Genomic DNA, 22,280 nt, shown 5'->3' on the forward strand with positions numbered 1-22,280 from the left:
TTTCTTCAATGGTTTGGATGTTGAAAAGATAACATTTTAACAGTAGTTTGGACAACATAATATTTAGATTATCTATGCTCACAATAGTACTAGAAATAATAAAAAAGGAAAACTTCTCATGTGAAATAATAACTATTATCTGATGATATTGCAGATGCATAATTTTAGCGTTTGTGTGTTACACACTGTTGAGATTTAAGAGAGCCATGTTAAACAGACTTCTGCAAGAGTGCCTTTGGTTTAAATACCACAGAAACTGTGGTGAAGGTTTTTGGCCTAGTATTTACCCTTCGTGGCGTAAACAGTAGAGCTATGCCTCACAGCCTAAGATCAGGGCAAACGATTCCACAATAATTATGCGCTTTGAATTGTGGGAAAGAAATGTCTGCGCCCTGTAGTGACAATTCAAATGACAATCTTGGCTTCATGGGAAAACCGAGTTGTCCAGATTACTAACCAAGATCTTTAGTAACATAGTGACATATCAGTGGGCACTGTTGGTTTAAAATTTATTCTGAGGATGTCGGAAAATGCCCAGAAGCAGAGCGTCTCTGGAAACGCGCTCACAAGAACAGTAATTGCTGAAATGTTGACGAAGAATTTCGGAAAACTGCCTGACCTAGATCAGAAACTCTTCACTTACGGACCTCTTTATCTGGGGGGAAACGCTGGCTTTGCAGGACTGATATCCAACAGCTTGTATCGCAGAGCTCTGAATGTCAGCCAGGCGCCCATCACCTCCAGCCTGCCGATGGCCGTGCTGCCGTTTATTACAACACTTTCCCTATACAACGCAGCGGTGTCCAGCCCTCTGTTGTCCGGTGACCTCAACTGCCCTACCTGTGCCGTGATACGGGGTGCACTTATTGGTGTGTTAGGTGGCGGTGTCTACCCCATCCTTCTGGCCTTACCCGTGAATGTTGGCCTTGCATCCAGGTACAACACCGCACCGCTGCCAGAGAAAGGCAATCTGCTTCGATACTGGGTGGACCTCTCCAGACCGATCTTGAGGAAAATGAGGGCAGTGGTATTGCTGCAGGCCATCTTTGGCACTTACCTGAGCTCCAGGCACTTTGAAACGTACACCAAACTGGCCCAGATAACATTTGGACCCGATGCAGAGGACCTCAAAGACTAAAACTTACCCATAAAACAAACAAAACATTTTTTACTGTATTGTAATCATTTAGTATGCATTATACTTGAGATCTTCACTGCAGTAATAAAACAAACAAAAACATGGTTACCTTTCTTATATTGCTGGTATGTCAAATTTGACTAATTGCATCAACTCACTGCCTTTTGGTCACATAATTATGATTTGAAACTTCATTAGGAGATAAAACTTGTTTAAAAACTTGTTTAAAAACTTCTGGATCGTAGACAGCTGTTCAGACAGTAGAAGTAATCCAAAGTCAGGTGGCTCTGAAATTTTGATATGCAGTTTCAACTGCTTACATTTGGACACAAAATAATTAATTTGTAATTGCCTTCATCATACGTGAATTGTAAATTAAATATTTAATGCAATACATGGGATTTAACAATTTGTTCTTATATTTATTCAGATACTTAAAAATGATCTCATGCACAATATAATTTGTAAACCAAGTAATTTAAAAAGACTGTGTGAATTTATAAATGAATCAAACTAAGCACTGGCATAAATAAAAATCAAACAACAGGCATTTGTCTAAGCATGGTCTACTTTTATTAAAGGGTTTTCAGGAGCCAGTCAGAAATTTAGCTTTTTGTGATGTTGAAGCCAAAGTTACTCTATATCTATTTAACACTGTATGCACTCTATTTCTTGAGCTACACACAGTGATGTATGTGTGTTAGCAAAGAATCTAAAATGTAATTGCAGTGAAACCTCTAAAAGTAGCAGAAATGAAGTCTTAGATGCAACTGTCATTGAAAACACATGTTCAGCACAGGCAATGTTTTATTAAAGCATGTCACTTCCTGGACAAGTTTGACGTAACATCTCTGGGTCTAGTCTTAACTGTTACAGGGAAAGCAAGCTTACTGATCACAAATGAGGAGGGGGAGTTAAATTCAGTCTGTTATTGAGAGAGAAAGGTGCTTCTTAAGAGAAAACACTGACCTCAATCAATTATAGCAAACTGAATCAGACTATATACTTTCCCATCCTTCCCCCCCCACATGCCCTCACTCCTCCCACCCCACCCACTGTTAGAAAAGGCTGCAGAATCACAACAAAACTGCCAAAAACAAAGCTGAGTGACAATCCCACAGAATAAACTACAACACATTTCAAGTCAGAGGAACCTGAATTTGTAATAACAAACAGTGATTGATATGGCACAAGTTACCCTCTACAGAATACCAAAAGGTCCGTTCGTTTTCCTTCCAGAGTGCAGTAATGCATTGTCACTACAAAGTTTTTGTTGCAGTAGCAGTCTTTACAAGATATGCTTTAATGCCCCTTTAAAAACACCTGTCGTAACATGCTATTTGACTTCATATTCAGTAAAGGAAAATTACAATAAAAACTATACATCTGTCTGCACAGAGAGCTTCATTAATATATCAGACAACTGAACATCAGTCAGAGAAAACTTCCCGAAGAGCAGAAAGATCAGGGGTAAATTTCACCTATACACAATCTACAACTGGCCTGGCTCCTGCTTTAATCAAAGCTATACTGTAGTTTTCTTGCTTTAATGGCACAATACATTTAAAAGGAGTAAACACACTTTAAACACTCCACAATCCCCGCAAACATATTCCCAAAGTAATATATAATAAATTAAATTACAGGAAGAGATGACCAACAAACACATTTCTCCAGTCATTCTCATGCAAAACAAGATGGTGTCAACCCGAACAAACTCGAGTGCATGAACACACACACACAAACACACACACACAGACAAGGTACACATAAGATGACTTGTTAAAATGCTCAAGGCATGTTATCTTCTGCCTTGCTATATACGCACAGTTGCCATTCCTTCAGTAGACCTATAAAATTTGATAGCTGCTATGGGCTAGCCAGCGCCCTTCACGTCATTTTAAGTTTTATTACAGTACATTACATGTAATGGAAAAAGGTTAAATTAAATACCTAGAGCAGGGTTCTGGACCATGGCGAAAGAGAAATAGGGAGGAATAGGAGCAAATACAAAACAACTACAGAATCAGTAGGAATTTCATATTATAAAGTGGTTTTCCCTGTAACTGTACTTTCTATAGTAGTAAACGGATCTTCACAGAGTAAACACACATCAAGGAGATGACGAAGGGAAAAGCTGGATCCCTCTCCAATGTCCTGTACCTTAACACTGACAGGCTGCAAAGATATTTAGCTCCAGTTTCTTTAGCTTAACATTTTAGTTCACTTTTTTATGATGGTTGATTTATCTTTTTTACACTCTTCTTGATGAATCCTGTTCATCTCTTTTTTTGTGTCATTTCACCATAAGAAAACACCTAAGTACCAGCTAGGTTCCTTCACAGTTCATTTTAGTGCAATGGGAACATGCGCTCCCTCGCTGGTAGGAGGGTTAGCTGCAGACAGTGCCTCATGTCTTCGCCAGAACATTTGACCTGTTCGGAGGAAAGAGAAGCCATTAAAGGACAGTGTGTCTTTTTACATTAGACAGCGTCTTTTGTATCACTTGTGTTTTGAGCCTTACCTGAGTGCTTTCCATCTGTCCTTCTCTACCTGATTCTCTGGACTCTCACTCTCATATGATGCAAGGTAGAGTCCTGAGGAAGAAATAAGAAAGGATATTAGTGGAAAAGCGTAGGTTAGGTTAAAAAAAAAATCACAATCTACTACAACAATGTTGGGATCAGTATGCTTAGAAAACTACATGGTGGGTTCTCACCATCCTCGCTGAAGATTGGGGCAGTGTGGAGGTAGTGTAGAATGACCCGATCCTCTTCAAAAGGACACTCTACCTGTTTCCAAGTCATAAACTCCCCAACCTGTCGTGCTAGCTCCACAAATTTCTAAGACACAGAATTGTACATTATTTTTTAATTTGTAATTATACATGTATAGGTTTGTTGCCGGTAAAATGCAACGGAGTCAGGTTAAAGGAGGCACTCAAACCTCAAAGTTGACGTGGCCATTGGGGAGCCTATTGGCACATCCTTCATTGAGAAAATAAATATCTTTGATGAGAAGACTGAAGAAGGGAATTACAATCTGAGGAAGGAAAATTCACAGGAAGATATATAGAAACATTTGAGAGAAAGATGGAAATAAATGCTTTCAGAGTAACAGCAGTGCTGTGGTGCAGAGCCCTACCCTTTCTCTGTTGCTGTTGGCGGTCTGAGAGCGATGGGCAGCCCCCCTCAGGGCAGTCCTGTAGTTGTAAAAATTTCCTGTAGGATCCATCTGATGCTGTCAGAGAAACAAGTGATACTCTGTCAGCTTCAAGTTATTACCTGTCTTGCACATCTCCCTAAGAGAATGGTTACATTGTGTTTACCTCCAGAATGTAAAACTTGGCAGTCTTGGCTTTGCCCCATGTCTTCTTTAGTCGTGACACAGGACTCATGTTCATACCAGCTACAGAAGAAAATGTGTTTCAGCTGTTAATACCAGGACATGCTGTAGACTTCTCAGTGATAATACTCTGACAAATGCTTAAATCAGACTCACAGATGATAGCCATAAGGGAGTTGAAGTTTCCAATGTTGAAGCACTCCCTCGCAACATCGATAAAGAACTCGATTACCTGGGCTCTTTGCTTTTTCTTTGCCGGCTGTAAAATACGGATTTGTGCTTAATTTCCTTCCTTCCTCCTTAAAGTCTTTCCCAGTAACACAAAGCCACCTTTAGGGGGCAATGATGCTCTGTAGGAAACAGACTTTATGTGCTGACCTTTATTTTGTTCATGAGAATGAAATTTTAGCAGAAGTTTTTCATTGAATATTTATTAAAAATATTTAAAAAAACACAGAAGCATTGGACAACAGTGACATTTCAATGTTTCCAGCTGTATATTTCAGAGTACATATAATCAGGAAACATATTTATAATGTCTCCTCCGATTCAATTTCATGTCTCCTTTATAACTAAATCGCTTTTCATCAGTGGTTGGTATGCTTTTTATGCCCTTAATTTTCATACATATTAGCTATATTTTATGTGCTGTTTGTTTGTCTAAAGTATTTTTGTGAGAATAAATGAGTACCTGATGTACCAGACTTTGGCACTCACCATGCAGATCTCGGTAGCTACAAGGTAACACAGTCTGTTGAACCACCTGACATAAGCCTCCAGGTTAGAGGTTTTCTTCTTCTGGTCACTGAAGCATGGCTGCTGATACACACATGCACACAAAGTGAGTATGTGAAGAACAACCATAGGGAGTTCCTCTGATCCTAATTAGCTCCTATTTAAAGGCTGACCCCACATGTGAGTGTAAACGACAGAGACAATGAGCTAGAAGTGGAAATAGTGTGACTGTAGGAAAAAACCAGATGGGGAAGATGGGCGAAAACAAAAGAGAAGACATGTCAAAGAGATGATGAAAAAAAAACATTGACAGAGAGTGAAAGCATGAAGTATCAACAGTTCAAGTAAGAGGAAAGATGCAGCAATTGTGGGTGCTTATTACAGCTTGTGTCATTTCATTGCTGTGCTGTTTGTGGCCTTGCTGACCTCTGTCTGGCCCTTTGAGAAGTAAATCCTCATGCATTACAGACTTTAACAAGCTTTTTACAACAGAAACGTAGTTAATTACAGCTATTCTTGACTACTTCAAAAACACAAAACTGAAATGGGAAAAACATTGTGGTTTGGCCTGAGAACACACAATGGGTTTCCACTAATATGGCAAAATACCACAAAACAAATTTTAGGATTCAGACATGCTTTTACCTGTGTTCCATCTAGCGTGTCTTTCTGAACAAATGCTTGAACAAACTCTTCTGGTCCAATACGACTCAAATGTTCCTGGAAAACACACACACCCATGAGGGCAGTTAATAATACTTTCATTTCAGTAATGGAAGTCAATCAATAAGGGGAAGTAATGACTCACTGACGTGAATCACTGGAATCATATTTCCTCAAAGCGACACTTGAGACAGTATTTTCTTCTATTAAAAGCCAACTGGGAAGACACACATGTGCAAATCAAAATGACTCATTAGACTGTTTGCAACTCGTGATTGAATCCAAAACAGTGCTGCACACGAACTCATTGACATGGTGTCTAATGCTTTTTTTGTTAGAATTAGCACATTGCTAAAGTCCTTTAGGTCAGCACTGTACATGCCTGTCTATCTCTGTCTTTGTCTTGTGTGTGTGTGTGTACGTGTGTGTGCGAAGCTGTCAGGTCACATATATCTACAGTGGTTTTATCCCCTTTGTTTGAAGCCCCCGGCACATTGCTGCCTTCTAGAGTGATGTCACCGTTCAGACAAGGGTAGAAGCTTACTCTCACACACACACAACCACCCCCAGATACACGTGCCAACATTAATACACACATGAACAGAATGAAGGGACAATTCATACAATGTGAGTGACACTGCAGAGATTCGTTCATGTATGTTTCATTGCATTATTCCCGTAGTTCTTTTTTCTGTTACACTGGGCAAAGACCATTTAGCACGAGAGTAGCTAACAAGTAATACTCAAGGTCGCACTACAGCCTCTACAAATCTTCACCATCTACAAAATACTTGAAGACCAAACACAGTGTTTCTTCCAATGTTAGTTTGCTACTATACCTTCCACCAACTTTTCAGTTTTTTCTACCACCCTCATATCTCTTTCTCTCATCTCCAGCTCCTCTTTTAATAGGTTTTATTCCATGTTTATGTCCTTGAAACTGACTAAATCTCCACCCGGTCTTCACTACTCTTAGCTTTTTCACTACCTCCCATCAAATATCCTTTCCACTCCTCCTCATCCATCCTTGTTATCATCTTATACCCTGACCTTTGTGTACCCCCCACTTCCCTTCCCTCTCCCTCTCCCTCTCCTCACCAGCTCCACATGGGTGAGCTGCTGTGCCAACGTGTATGGATCACTGCAGATGGAAATCATGTCCTTCTGAATGGGTGGAGGTTTGGTCTTGAAGGCCACCAGCTTGTCAGAGATAGAGGAGGCGTTGAGGGATACTTTGACGATGTTTTCTTCCCCCTGACTCATCAGCGCCAGCCTCTGGTTTAGCTTCTGTAGCACCTGGTTTAAAGTTTTCCAGTATGCCTGAGAAAAGGAGAGGAGAGGAGACGAGCTGTCAGTCTGTATTAATGATGATGAATAATTTATTAATGTTGTATTGATTAGTAGTGAGCATGAGTCAAAAGGTCTTCTGGGTCAGCAGGTTGTAAAGGAATATGCAAGTGTCTGTGTTTTAGCTCAGCCGTGTATTAAACAACTTGCTTTTCAGTTTAAAATATGTCATATATATAAAATGTGCCTTCTACCAAAAGATCACACATTATCCAATAGCAAGCTATGCCAACATAACTTCCCAGGTTACCTGTATTTTGGCATGCGCTCTTACAGAACCTGTATCCCAGTCCTGCACATACAGCACATATAACAATCCAACCTGCAGTAGTCAAAAGTAACAAAATACTTTCCAGCTTATGGTTATTCCCAAGGTTCCAATGATCTCACCCAACTAGTCGGACGAAAGTGAAGATGCTTTTCAGAGGAGAGGCGAAACATCGACATGAACATCAAGGTTCAGCTGCAACTTGCCACTGAGTAGCACCTTTGGAATAACCCTTGCTATGTATATATGGGCTTCTCATCAACTGTATCACTGTGTGGCCGGTTGCTGTTTGGTGAAAACCTTTAATGCTTAATCTATGAAGTCATAAAATACTTTTATTTTTAGCACAAACAAAATGTGTTTGACACCAAATAATGGTGTTTGAAATTATTTAATGAACCCAGGACAATTTTCCAGTTGAATTAAAACATGTTTAAATAAAATATTGTTTACACAGCAGCAGCGTGCACTGTGTGCAGTGTGTGAATGGCTACAGAGGCCGTTAGGTCAGGCTGTCTTACAAAAGACCCAGAGCCACACCTCCCATGTGTATACACACACACACACACACACACACACACACACACACACACAGACATACTGTAGACAACCAGCTGTAAATAGCAGCACATTCATTGCCACCTGCCTTCCATTTTTTCCTGGCTTCCATTCTGACTCCATCACCCTCCTCCTCCTCTACCTTCTCCTCTGCTCTCTGTGACCCTATATCCCATCCCCCCTTTTTCTCCATCCATCTACCTCCCTCTACTTTCCCCTTGAGGCTGCAGACAGAGCCACTCCTCTAACATCTTTCCTTCCTCTCCTCTCTATTGTAAAGCCACAGCTTTGTACAAATACGTACACTGACTTTCTGACCATTTACACCAACCTACTACAGTTGTAGTGAAGATTAATTAAACTTCAATCCCCATCAGAGAATTTCCCACAGCAGCAACAGCGTACAGACTATAATAACAACTATAACTACTGTATAGCTATAATGGAGCTTAGTCACACACCCACTAGCTAGTCAATCACAAATTATAGTCCTGCAAAAATGACAACTTTAACATTTATTCATTTATCCAGAAGTGGAACTGAATTTCTGACATTATTGCTATAAAAAGGTATATGTACCTCATCACATGAAGCTATCTTGTGGATGATGTCTTTAAGGTGCTCGACCATTTTCTCATCCCTGAAGTCAGTCGGAAATGTCTCTGTCCACTCTGTCAACAGCTGCAGGATCTTGGGACCAAATTTGCGCACTTTTGCCTATTGTTGAAGAAGTGAAAGAGGTTTACCACTGTGTGAATTTGTGACTTCTTCAGCAAAACAATGCAAAACTATAAAGTCAGTGCTTTGTCAAAACAGCTAAAAAAGAAAAGAAAATTAGTGCCTGTTATTTGCATGTAGAACATGAGAATATCTGTCTTATGTATTTGAGTGTGGTGCAATGCTGACCGTATCAAGTGGGCTCTGATCCAGCTGCTGCTGTTTGATGCACAGCTCACACACCCTGGCCAGCAGCTCCGGAGGAGGGATGAACAGACGTGCACTCAGCAAGAAGGTAAACACATAGGCTTTCTGTCAAAGGACAGAAGGAGACATTCAGTAGGACACTGCCATGATATCAATAAAAACACTGCTGCTTTCTGTAATTAAATGGCAGCTGAGAAGCACTTTAAACTAAGGCAGTAATTATATTGCTAAATATATTGAAAATATACTTTCTAAAAGAGTTTATAATGACGAGTGGAGTGAATGAATGTGGTCCATTTACCTCAGGGTAGTAATCAGCAGTGGGCACTAGGTTCTGGATAAGGGTATCCAAGGAGGCGGAGGTAATTGGGGGCCCATCGGCCAAACAAGCCCCGGGCCCCGAGCCTTCCTGCAGGGGCTCCTCTTCCTCCCCAGGCTCAGCACAGGCCAGATGAGGGCTGAAGCCACTGGGAGTGGTGAACATGGTGCCTGAGCACACAGTCTGTGGCATTCCTGTCTAAAACACAAGTAGATAAACATAGTTATAGTCATATATAAAGTAGGTAGGATGCATTTAGGTTAGGTTTTATGAAATGAAAACTTAATTTAATCCATTTGATTTGGTAAAAGGACATTTATTTAATGCAAACTTGGCTCACGCCAGATCTCCAGCACAAGTACTCCACTTCTAGTAATTGTAATTGTAGGTTGTAATGATGGTGTAGAAACCTGCAAATAGCTGACTACAAAGATATTCACAACTCTCAGTGCACCCTGTCCAATTGATTATTGACGAACAATTATCTGTTCAGTTTTGGTAAAATGTACAATTTTACAAGCTACATGGTTAAAAGTTTTCTACTTTCTGATAGCAAAATAGTTCCACATTTGAGATGAAAACCAAAGAAATTCCACAGAACACGGTGAAAAACCGCGTACCGTCCACACACAATGTTTTGTGCACTACCTTGTTGCTCTCGCCTGTCTCTTCGCTAAATGACTGCCCAACCAAAACACTGTTTCCTTGACAACTGGTTAGGCAAACTTGAAAGGCAATTATGTGATGTCATTGATGATGTAATCAATATACATACATAAAAGCTTTTTAATTTACCTAATCTTTCAAGATACAGTGTGACTGCAGAGAAAACAAAAGCAGAACAAACAAAGAGAAACATCCCATTGAGTCAGGAAAGATTGAAGATCCATTTAATGATAAGTTAATAACATGATAATTCTTAAGCAATCTAGTTTGTCTGTGAGGCCTAAATTTAACCAAAATTCAATTTACCCATCTTCTGTTCATCCTCCTAGCGCATCATCTCCTATTCATTCATTCTCATTCTTCACAACAACACACTGATTTTTTTCCAGCACGTGACCGGCTGGCATCGTTGGGGGACATGAAATAGCTACTCACCGTGCTCTGCCCCCCAACAGCTGCCCCAGTCTCCCACATTGACAAGGAAAGGAACAAAAATGTGGGTCACTCAGTCACCGTGGAGACTGTTGCTGCCTGAGAGCAATTGTTTGGCCTCTATCACTGTCCTCTACTGTATGTGTTTTGGGTTACTGATTTTAAAAATTCAACATGCTGCTTGACTCAATGGATCAACACAGCTGTCGGAAGAGGAGTGCTTATTACACTGTATGTTAGAGTAGAGATATTACAGAAACAGAGGGCATCGTGATCATCAGGGTGAAATGATCAACATACTTTACTTTATTGTCATCTACCTGTAACTGATAAATCAGAATCCCAAACCTCAGTAACATATTTTAGAAACATTGGTTAAATGGAATAGAATTTTGTGCATTGCAAAAAATATATAAAATTCTGTACTTCCAGTATTATTAGGTTTTCGTTTAGTATCCCTGAATCTGAGATTAAGTTATTAAAAAAAGAGAAGAGGTATTTTCCCACACCCCAAACCCGGTGACCACATTTACCTGAATCCCTTATTACCAAGAACAACTGCAGTCTCAGTCTCTTTAGTTATGTTCAGCAACGTAAAACCCCTCTGTCTGCAGGAGTCACGAGAAAGGCAGAAAACCCACATGCTGACAGTGAGACCTTGAGCAACATGCAGGAAGTTAATTCTGATGTGAACACGTCATTTTCTTCCTGCAGTTTGTAGCTCAGACAACAGCCAAGACAGTGTCAGACTGTGCAGACAATTATATATACACAATTATAAATACAATTATATATATACACATTTTATTATTATATATACACATATACACATATAAACATTATATACTAACACACTACTGGTAACCGAAACTGAAATACTGCATAAAAGTAGGAGAGAGCTTCTCTGCTGCAATATTATCAGATTAGGCAGGGCTTCACTTGAACTGTAAGAACAATGATCAGTAAAGGTTAAGAATATTTTTCAAAAATTAATTCAACCTTTACTGATCATTGTTCTTACAGACGAAGCAGCATGATGTGGTCTCATCAGCTGTCATCTTAAATCTCTGGAGAAATTTGAGGATGGTCAAGGAATGTTGGAATTGTTTTAACCTCTGCTGACCTTCAGGTTAAATCCACCCTTCCTGACTATAAGCCACTTCAACAAACCAATGTCATGGGTCCCCGGAGTAAAAGGTTAACCACATACTGACGTGCAGAGGAGCAGCTTACGTCTTAAGTTTCCCATGTGAGGGGTTCAGGTTTCTATTGTTTTCCCTGTTCCCCTGCACATGAGCACCTATTCATGTACTTGTATACACCTAGACACAAACACATTGAGACAGGCACAAAAAAGACTGGGGGATGGGGAGTCTGTCTTTCTATCAGCCATTTTTACAGCCTCCCTTCCGACAGTACCTGCACTGCTGACACCCAAAGTCATATCTCTCACAATAAATGTTGTGGTTAAAGTGGGCCGACATCTTCTTGTGTGCTCCTCTGAGTTTTAATCATGGTTCCCTCGTTGCATATTTCTCTGTGAAACATTGACAATAATCTGTGTGAGGCAACAAAGCAGTGTTTAACTTAGCAGACGATACTCAGGACACCTGATAAAGCTGTTTCAACTGAATACTGAGGCTTTAAACTGTATTTCATATATAAACTCATGCACGTATAAACAAATAACACGTCTGTTTCTCACTGATCTGAACTTGCTGAAATTGAACTTCTCTATTTTGCACTTACTCCTAAAACTTGGTTGAATATTACCAACGCAATCAAAAATGTAATTCTAAAATGTCCTTAATACAACACTTGAGCTTTTTAACTCCTATATGGGTGTCCCTGCAGCGGCCTTCCCTAGATTGGATTACAACATACAGCCACAGAGAAGACATGGTCTGATAAACTGAAATGAACACATCCAGCAAACCTATAGAACTACAGAGAAGCAGCTTTGTGGTACCTGGAAGTTATTTCCTTTATGGTAGGACTGACAGGAAGAAAGGGTGTGAGTGTGACCAGAGGAGTTTATTTGTGACTCACTGCAGGTGCACACACACCTACACACACACACACACACACGGCCTGTTTATATTCATATTCATATACGAGAGTGACAGAGAGTTTTATTCTACGTGCCCAGGCTTTCAATAGTTTCCTCTATCATAATCTTCACTCTTCTTATTCCTCCCCATTACTTCCTCCTCAGCTCTCCTCTCCTCCCTCTGGCAGTTTTTCTAGCGCTGATTCATCATTTCATCACTACTTTGTGTCTCTGCCAGTCGATAACACAAAGTCTACAGCATGTGAACAAAGGGTCAGTCAGGTAACTCCTCTGTAGATGAGTGCTACACATTGCAGAAAAATCGTATGATAAACTCAGCCTTGTTCTTAGTATGGCACAAAAGCTGATGTAAAAATTATTGTAGAGATAGGTGTCAGATAGTGTTGATGTGAAGCACTGTTTATTTTCCCACACTTGTGTATTACAATGTCAAGTTGGATATATTATTGGTTTTAGAACAATCCTAGGATTTAACAGAACAAATTTTTAACTTTATCATTAATGGACCTAATTGCTATAAGAAGATGAAACTTTTAGTTTTGTGATAAAACCATTGATCCTCACAACAATACTTTTCTGCTAATTTGAATATTTCTTATCCGTATTGCCTATACTACTTATGGTTTCAACTACATCAAAACCAAGCAGTTATCCACAGCCGTACTCTATGTATAACTTTGTTCCATACCTCATGATACGCCCAGCTCCCTCTGTGCCTGTCACGTTGCATTAACGTTGCATGAAATAACACATTGAGAAACAAGCAGCTAAGAACAGGTGAGTGTAGTGGTGTGTACTCTAATCCCCTCTGAGATCTCCAGCAGCAAGCCAACGGCAGTCCTGCTCTTTGTCTAGACAGTTGGGGGAGTGTCATTGTTCAGGGGCTTTACAACGTGCATTGCTGTTTGTGTGTGTGTGTGTGTGTTTTGATTGTGCATACATGCAAGTGTTTTGTCTTGTGATTCTATCAGGCTGTTATTGTTGCCATCAGAGGATCTGCCTGCTTTTTTCTATCATGATTAAGAGAGTGACACTGTCTGAAGACACACAATCTTTGTAAGCACACTCCACTGTCTAAGCTGCACATTTGTGTTTGTGTGTGTAGGGTCTGGTGTGTGTTGATGAAACAATGGCATTCCTGACACGACGAGCAGCTTGAAGCTGTCATGCAATTATGTTTTCTACTAGTCATTTCCTACCTGTTCTCTGTAAAACCTGTTTCACCACATAGTTTTATTCAGACTTACCTATGCATGCATGTGTACTGTATGTGTGCAGAATGGTGACACAACTACTGGTTAATTGATCACAATCATGATTGGAGACTTCAGAACAAACCTCTGCTGTTAAGGACTCGGAAGTCAAAGGTGAGGAGCACAGGTTCCTTTGAGGGGACAGATGGGAGTGGGGTGGCAGCTTTGTGTCCATCTAAAGTCACTCTGGGGTTATTGTTGTTGTAATAATGTTTAGTTTCAAGGTTACATACAGGCTTGGTCTTTCCTAAGAGGTATCAAAAAATAAAGACTTTAAAAACCTGGATTAGAGCTGTCACAGTTGATTTTGATGTACTGGAACTGTTAACCCATTTATTCAATATAACCCCAAATTAAAGTTTAGCTACTTGGCTACAAGATCTACAGTACATCCCAGAATCACATGTTCCACACAGCAGCACTACCAGGATCATTTAATTAAAGACATTAATACTATACTAATATCAGTAATACAATAAAATGAGTATACTGTGTCAGATAAATACATTTGTAAGGCTTAGCAGTAAACATTCCTTCAAAAGGAAACAAATGTGTTTTAAAGTATAACCCCACCTAAACTCTACTCGGATTTTTGAAGCAGTTCATAAAAAAAGCATCTGTGTCTTTGCCCAGTTGTTTAAATGTCCTTATGGACACAACTGACACACAGTTACCAATTTAATCTATTCCTACACCAGAAGTTATTTAACTGTAAGGTGGCTGATTTATTTATTTTTTTTACTTATTTGTGCTGTTGTTGGGTAAAATTATTGCATACACAGAATGGTTTGTGATTTATCATGATCAATACTGCATATTATTGACTTAATAGACATTTGTTTTTACAAAGGGGATATAGCATATTAAAACATCACAAAACAAAAGTGTTGCTCTCCAAAACTTGATGCAATTCTATTCTTAGAGCACATCATCAAAGGTATATGATTTCCGGCATTGGTATTGCAGCAGGGTTTTGCTGCTTCCTGGTTTCAGAGCAGTTAAAGTGTTGTAAGGAGAGTGAGGTAAAAACCACATTCCCCTGCGGGATGTGATAAGTATTGGAATAAGATGACGGAGATAGGAGGAGAAGGTGCGCTGTAGAGGGGGGTGATAGTGTGCACAAAATTGAAGCTTTCTAAATGTTAAACTCTCCTCCTGCCTGACTCACTAAACTCCTTTGTTCCTTTGCAGACTCCATCACATCACTCCCCAGCTCCCTCCTCACTAGCTAATTTACATACTCTAACACTTCTTTTCTAATTTAGGAGCCACATGTTCCCACCTTTAATACAGCACAATTTTAAGACTTCGTCTATTTTGGGACAGTGCTCTAAAGAAGCAGATCCTTGTATATTTTTGGTGCTGACACTGTTTTGCATGCCTTGGAGTATTGCAGCTCTGGCCTAAATATTCTAACATTCTTTGAAAGCTGAAATAATGCAAGTAGAGAAACTATGGAGTATTCTCGGGATTGCAGGGACATAAAAGGAACTAAACACCTCTTTGTCATCCAGCCTCTCACACCCCTTCTACAAGCCCCATCCATTCCTCCCTTTTCCTTCATGTCCCTCTCTACGCCCTACTTTCCAATGAGCCCAGTCAGGATGTCTGCACAGATGGCCCTGCAGCAGCCTGCTGTCCCAGTGGGAGCTGCTGGCATTGGAGGATTCGTGCCCTCTGCCCCTAGCATCATCTCCAGTCTCTACAGGAGCTCAAAAGTGTATTGGCACCCAGACCAAATGGTGTAGAGAAATGGTGGAGAGAAAGAGTGCAAAATACCACGCATATGTCACCTCACACGCTTCACAACCACACCAAACCACATGACTATTGTTGTTTAATGGTGTGTGAGAGTAGCTGAAAACAAATGGCTTTATTGTGTCTTGAAAAAACACGTGCATGCACACTTGCACCCACACAGCAGCCAAACACAGGATTGAGTTACATTCAAGGCATTCCAGGCTCCCCACCCGTTCCCCAGCCTCTCTCCGTGATACAAGCCTGACAGAGGTTGGGATTCTCAAAAGGAACACTCATCCCAAATCCTTCTTATTGGAATTCCCTTGTAGTGTCTGACCAGAGGGTTGGGGGGGGGGGTTACACTGACATCCTGGCACCTGTTCCACCCCCACTGTGGATTCTCATCCACGAACACGCCCTGAGCACATGTGGCCATCCTCATTCCTGAGCAAGCTTGGACAAAGTGTGCACATATGCATTTGGTTTTCTCTTTGTGTATGGACTCGAAAAAGGGCTGAAGAAGTCAAGAGTGTATCTAAGTCCAAGTGAAGCCATTCTTTTACTGTGAAAACAACAGTGTATCTTCCCAAGAGCTGCGGCTTTGCATCTCCAACTAAACCAGAAAGAGGAAAAGCAAGATGCAGACTATGCTACACAAGAGAAGCTGAGGTCAAACTATTACCTCACAGAAATTTACATTTAGATTGAATCAAGATCAGCATTACACAAAACCATCAGTCTGAGAGAAAGTCTGTGCTGTTTAAACTCTAAAGGTTGAGCACCATTATCCACTAACTCCACTTTCAAACCACTTCACGTGTGAAAATGCACTTCCCTCCAGTTTGGCAAGTATGAAAATGAAGTACAATGAACTGAAGGTCTCTGACATGTGATGGGGCTGGGCAATCTAGCATGTTACTTAGGGATAATTGGAGCTGAGCACAGACTGTCTTTTAGAAATAATGTAGCACATGTCTAAGCCCTGAGTGCCCTTAATCTGTCACTCACAATGGTCATAATGCTTAAAAAACAGTCATGTATTATTCATAATATTCCAATTTACAACCAGCTTTGATGCAACACTCCTTTGAGGAGAATTGGACAAGAGTCATTTTGTTTCGGTCCTAAACAGGCATAATTTTGCCTCAAGTGCCACTTACGAGGAATTGGCAGCTCACTAAGTGAATGGAAGAATATACACAAGAAAAAAAGAGCAGAGTGAATGAGAGCATCCAGACAGAAATGCTGAATGAAACAATGCCTACGTGCAGCTACCTCAATAGTCCTTTAAGCACTTTTTAAAATTACACACACCCACTCAGCATTATATTACTCTCAATCAAACCTTCCCAATAACAAATGAGTGAGACTGTAAGAGATGAAAATCTAATAAGCTTATGTTACTAATTTCATCACGGCTGTCTCCTTTCCTGTGAAAGTACATCTATCTGGTCCTTGCAACCAGACCACGCTGTGTTTCACTGCTGATGTATGATGCTGATGTACAGTACTACTTACTGTTGATCAGACCAGGGATATCCTTCACCAGCTATGTGCATTAGTGAGTCTTGGCCAATGGCCCTATAGTTTTTTTTTATCAGTTGTCTTTTGGATTATGTTTGGTAGAAAATGTCCACTGCATAGTAGTAACAAACCAAAAGCCCATTTGGTCACATCATTACTTGCTGATTTAAGCAAAAGAATTAACCCTAAATGTTTGTTTTAAACTTTGGAAGACATTGCACTTCTCGTAAATGTTTAAGAAATTTTGTTACAACAAACACAAAAAAAATTATAATTTTTTTTGCAATCATATCTTTTAAAACTGTACACTTATTTCTTATCTTGTATTTGTGTCTTGAGATATATTTTAACGTGTTTCACATACTATGAAACTGATTCATGATGTGCTCAGTTTCTATGCATGGACTTCTGTTTGTAACAATATGTCACTACAGCGGGGCAGTTTTAACTGATAACAGGGTATTTCCAAGTGGGCATGATTGTGTTTTAGATATCAAAAGGGATTTTACCAACACATGTGTTGCATGAAGTTAACTGCCTATTTTGGAGTGGAATTGTGGTATTAAAATGGGTACTTCCCTCAAAGTCTGTTTAATTTGTGACCCCTCGTGGGAACCTGGAAACTACGTAAACTGTTCACATACAGGCATAAACATTATAACACTATTATGTCAGGGGTGGGCGCTGTATTGAAATTACTGGATTAGATATAAAACATGGTTTCAGTACGGATTTGAAAAGGAGTTGATACAGTCTGTGTACTTTTTCACATACCTTAAAGTTGGTGATGTTTAGTATGAGGGCTTAATTAAAGTACAACTAGCACATTTTACACAAATACACAATGGTAATTCAAGGTGCTTCACATCAGCATAAAACCATATTCATCAAAATAATGAAATTAAACCAACTCTAATCAAAATCACATAATGGAAAGGTAAACAGCTGGTTTTACAATCTGCTCCCTAACACCACTCTCGGTCCTAACACCCTCGAACTCCATAAGGGAAAACTATTTGTTTTACTACATTAAAGAAGTTTTACTTCTTGAAAAGAAATGTTAAAACATACTATTGGACATAAAATGACTTATGACTTACTTGAGAACAGATCTGATGTAGTAATCTATACTTTACTCCAGTGGTTTATTTAACACACCAGGGATCTAATCATATTCAACTGTTAACCCCATCAATCCATAATGACAAACCATCAATAGCTGCCCATATGACAACATGCGGACTAAATGAAGGCAGTTAAGACCGGCTCTGAAGAGCAGCAGAGCGTTTCCATGGAGTCAAAGCTACTGCTGAAGGGTAATTAGATGCCTGTTGAGTCCCCACTGTGAAACCCCTACTTCTCTCTTTTGTTCTATCAAAATCCCTTGTCCCGCAACCCCCCCACCCTCCTCAACTTTTTCTCTCCTGCAACAGAGCAGGGCTGTGACAGAGAGATTCTACATGTGAACCCTGTCTGCCTTGGTCTGTCAGTGAGACCACTGTCATCATCCTTGTGTCAGTGTGCAAAGCTGCCGTGTTGCCAAAGGAAATCCGAAATCCTGTCAGACCATCGCCATGGTCTGCGCCTTCTTCAGCTGCAGTAGCACTGGTGAAGCTTTTTTTTAAATATAGTGAGACTAAACGGGGAAATTCAGTAACATGTTAAGAGGAACATTAAAATAATGCAAGAAAATGCACAAAACGCAGTTTTCCCCTTCTACTTTTATCTATTTTGTGCCATTTATATTTGGTTTCTTTTTTATTACTGTGTAATTTCCCTAAAACACTGTTGCAAGACTAGCAAAAAAGACGACTAAAAGTAAACAAAACATCATTAACTGGAATTACTCTTACACAAGTAACATAATTGCCAGCAGGATGTTGTAGTGAATTCCTGTCTTGACTTTACATTCTGCCATGTCTTTAAAATTGAACAACCTCTTAGCAATGGTTCTCTTCTTTGTACAGTTGTGAAGACACATACTCATGTAACCTAACCCATAATCATTATTACTAAATGTCTAACCCCACCCTTACCCTAATCAAAAACTGATTGCAAATTAACCTAAAAAAAACATTCCCTTGAACCCTTGAATAGCCTTTTAAACATGATTCCCCCCAAAAATTCTCACATCGTAGAATTGTCCGCACAACAAAACATACAACTAGTAAGAAACATAACACACACTTCAAGCATTTTACTACAAGTTCTAATGTGTATGCTTGTGTATGTGATAAATAAAAATCATATAATCTCACATATGCAAACGCCCATCCCTTCCACACACATATAGCCATAAACCTTGTGGCGGTGATAAAGCTGTCATTGCTCTCAGACAGCTACTGTGTTTACCTCCCAGTCGACCTGCACAGACAGACCCTGCCCTCTGTTTCTTTCTCTGACTCTCTCTCCCTCACAAACACACACACACACACACACACACACACACACACACACACACACACACACACACACACACACACACACACACACACACACACACACACACACACACACCATGACTGGCCTCACTCTCAGTCTCACATCAAACCAAATGATGCCCTCATTAACAGCACACCTGTTATTCTCAGCAGACTTGGCCTGAATTGGAGGGTACATGTGCTGTAGTCCAAGTCTGTACCTGTAAACTTGTTACCAGCAACTTCTAACAGACCAATGGTTTGGTGACTCATTCCTGTACAAGTAACTACACCCAAACATACTAGACTGTTTCAGCAGACTGTCGTGTCAATTCAAAACCATTCTATCACCAAGTATAGTGAGGCTTTATGTGCTGAGACATATGTGTGAGACAAGCTTAACTGAGGAGGTGAAACCAGAAAAGGTTACAAAACAAAGAGCTGCAAAGTGTCTTGATCAGTGGAGGCCAAAGTTAAACAGAGTTAATGGTGGGCTTTATACTCCAGAGTGGAGGCCATGTAAGACTGGACAGACTTAAGCGATGAATACAAATATTTTTGGTTCTCACCTTTTTGGGGTTATACACATTTCCCAGGGAGCGGGGTAAAGAAAGACGAAGCCAGACTTGTGTTAAGAAGGAGGTAAAAGAAGCTGCTGCGGCATCCTGTAGCCCCATGCTGTGTGAGAACAGTCACAAAATGTGATGCCCCGCTCCAGTGCTTCCCTCCTGGGGCTGGGAGGTGCAGCCTAACTGAGACCAGCGGGTGTGGAATATAATCTGTGCCTCAACTGGTCATAGCAACAATGGAATCTGGAATTTGTCCCTACCTAACTGGTTTCTGACAGGGCTGGTCTTAGTTTCCGTGAGCTGCAAGAGACTAATAAATCTTTCTATCTGTATTGGCAAGCTACATCACCTTTGGGTGAAAAGGCTGCTAACAACCTCTAGTACTGTCACGGTGCCTTTTTTTTGTGTTACGCAAGGAAAAGAATATAAAAATGTCAACAGTTCATTCTGACCTGTCTCAGAAAAATAACAAATACACTGAGCGCACTTAAATGCACATATGCGAGATAGAATTGATAGAGGGAATGTTTAGGGTGTGTTTGAGAAAATCTGCAGTGAGTTTACATAGAGGCTTTATTCCCACATTAAGACACGTTAATTATTACCCATAATACGAGAAGCTTTGCATCCTGCAGCCAGTTAACTAAACCCTGTCAACAACAGGGTGACAAACGTGACATTTGTCCGAGTTAGCAGTAGATCCTCTTTTGTTTTCACTGCTATTCGACTGCTACAGTGTGGACCTCTAACATCTCTTATATGTTCTCCTATAAATCTGTCACAAGCAGAAGACGCAATGACTCCAATCCCTGAAACCAGCTGGACCCCCCTTACACGCCCTTTAAACCTTCACACCGCTGACTCACGCCACAGACTGTGATGTAGTAAAGTGAAGGTATGACTATACGGTATTACTACAAGGAAGAATTATGATGTCATCACTGTTGCAGGTAAAGTTTTAACTGTGACGGCAGTAAACAGAACGTATGGGTGGATGATCAAACATTCTAACGTCGCTCGCCCTCACAGGTATACAAACACACTGCCTGTGGGCGTGAGCGCAATCACAATCTGCTGATAAAGTAGCAGTGGCATAACACTGCTTTTACAAATTGCTTACCAGAACTACAGTTTGATCCCCATCTTTGATCCGGCTTGCATCCGACGTCAAATCAATAAAACTGCCGCTTCAGGTATTCCCAAATTGATAAGCGTTTACAGAACAGCCTCTTCAACTGGCATCAGGGGGAGAAGTAGAGCCCGACTCCAGAGGCTCAACCTGGCCGCTGTATGTGGTGGCAATATCTGTTGATATCGGCTTGCTGAATGTCCTGGGTGTCCACAGGTCTCCCGTGGTCTAAAGCCGACGCAGATAAAGAGCTGGTGGCGAATGAAAGCACGTCCCCAAAGGTTTGGAGACTGTCCCTTCTTAAACCACAAAGAGCCGACAGCCCAACACATCCACACGTTTTCCTCTGAGCAAGTGATTTGACAGAGGGAACGACTTACACTCCTCCAGTCAAGTCAAGATTGTAACTTCCGTTTTACAATTTCAAAATAAGACAACACAGGCGGTTGCAATGTTAATGAGTAGGAAAGGCCTGGACATAACCACAGGCCAAGGGGGCTTTTCAATCCACCTGCAGTTTTGGGTCCCTATTTACATTCCTAGCAATATATGTATGCATTGTATCTTGTCATCTTATGTTTGCAAGTTACTATTAAATAAAATATTTAAGAAACAATATTTAGGCTATAACTAATCAGCCACAACATTAATACCGCCTGGTGCTTTTCTTTTAAAAATACTATGTTTTTATTTTTTAAAAAAAATAAAAATCATGAGCATCTTGGAGGTGAAGTGGTTAGCACTGACACCTCCCAGCCAGAAAGCCCTGTGTTCAAATCCACCTGCCAGCTGCTGCTTTTCTGTGTAGAGTTTGCATGTTCTCCCTGTGCTTGTGTTCTCCAGTTTCCTCCTACAGTCCAAAGACATGCAAATCAGGTTAACTGGTGACTCTAAATTCCCCTTAGGTGTGAATGTAAGTGTGAATGGTTGTCTGTCTGTGTTTATCTCTCTGCGTTGGTCCCGAGATAGACTGGTGACCTCTCCAGGGTGGACCCCTTCTCTCACCCAATAATGGATACAACTCCCTCCAGCCCCAACTGTGAACACACTGACCTTTGTCCTCTATGGCATTATTAAGACCAACACTATCAATTTGTGGCTGATTGTTATCTGATCTGTGGGACTAGTTTTTGACCAGAGTTAAAAAAAATGTTTTAATTTAATTAGACCCTCCAAGTT

General features: G+C 40.4%; 2 protein-coding genes across 4 annotated transcripts; one reads left to right on the top strand and one right to left on the bottom strand.

The window, feature by feature from the left end:
- Nucleotides 1–350: 350 nt before the first annotated feature.
- On the top strand, nt 351–1,242 carry tmem126a (transmembrane protein 126A). Its single transcript, XM_067517666.1, has one exon. The coding sequence runs from the start codon at nt 521–523 to the stop codon at nt 1,136–1,138; it is 618 nt and encodes a 205-aa protein (XP_067373767.1). The 5' UTR covers nt 351–520; the 3' UTR covers nt 1,139–1,242.
- Nucleotides 1,243–1,927: 685 nt separating this feature from the next.
- Nucleotides 1,928–21,476, bottom strand: LOC137133761 (ras-GEF domain-containing family member 1C-like). 3 transcript variants are annotated; one of them, XM_067517663.1, is made up of 14 exons: nt 21,093–21,476; nt 9,280–9,495; nt 8,961–9,083; nt 8,634–8,771; nt 6,980–7,201; nt 5,864–5,938; nt 5,201–5,302; nt 4,640–4,742; nt 4,467–4,546; nt 4,283–4,378; nt 4,085–4,180; nt 3,858–3,981; nt 3,663–3,735; nt 1,928–3,573 (listed from the first exon to the last, which is right to left on the bottom strand). In XM_067517663.1, the coding sequence occupies exons 2-14, from the start codon at nt 9,487–9,489 to the stop codon at nt 3,549–3,551; spliced, it is 1,467 nt and encodes a 488-aa protein (XP_067373764.1). In that variant the 5' UTR covers nt 9,490–9,495; nt 21,093–21,476; the 3' UTR covers nt 1,928–3,548. The 3 variants fall into 3 exon arrangements, with proteins under 3 accessions (XP_067373764.1, XP_067373763.1, XP_067373762.1); XM_067517662.1 differs by lacking the exon at nt 21,093–21,476 and adding an exon at nt 19,973–20,122 and having other exon boundaries at nt 5,201–5,299; XM_067517661.1 differs by lacking the exon at nt 21,093–21,476 and adding an exon at nt 19,973–20,122.
- Nucleotides 21,477–22,280: the final 804 nt, after the last annotated feature.

The sequence above is a fragment of the Channa argus genome, chromosome 10, assembly GCF_033026475.1.
Source record: "Channa argus isolate prfri chromosome 10, Channa argus male v1.0, whole genome shotgun sequence".
Lineage (NCBI taxonomy): Eukaryota > Metazoa > Chordata > Actinopteri > Anabantiformes > Channidae > Channa > Channa argus.

Bases quoted from the DNA above. Each gene is read 5' to 3' on its own strand.
- LOC137133761 (XM_067517661.1), bottom strand. From the start codon at position 20,080: ATGGGGCTACAGGATGCCGCAGCAGCTTCTTTTACCTCCTTCTTAACA. The intron at 9,496-19,972 runs GTGAGAACCAAA...CTTGTGTTTTAG, and splicing joins ATGTGTATAACCCCAAAAAG to ACAGGAATGCCACAGACTGT. The intron at 4,181-4,282 runs GTAGGGCTCTGC...TTCCTTCCTCAG, and splicing joins CCAACAGCAACAGAGAAAGG to ATTGTAATTCCCTTCTTCAG.
- tmem126a (XM_067517666.1), top strand. From the start codon at position 521: ATGTCGGAAAATGCCCAGAAGCAGAGCGTCTCTGGAAACGCGCTCACA.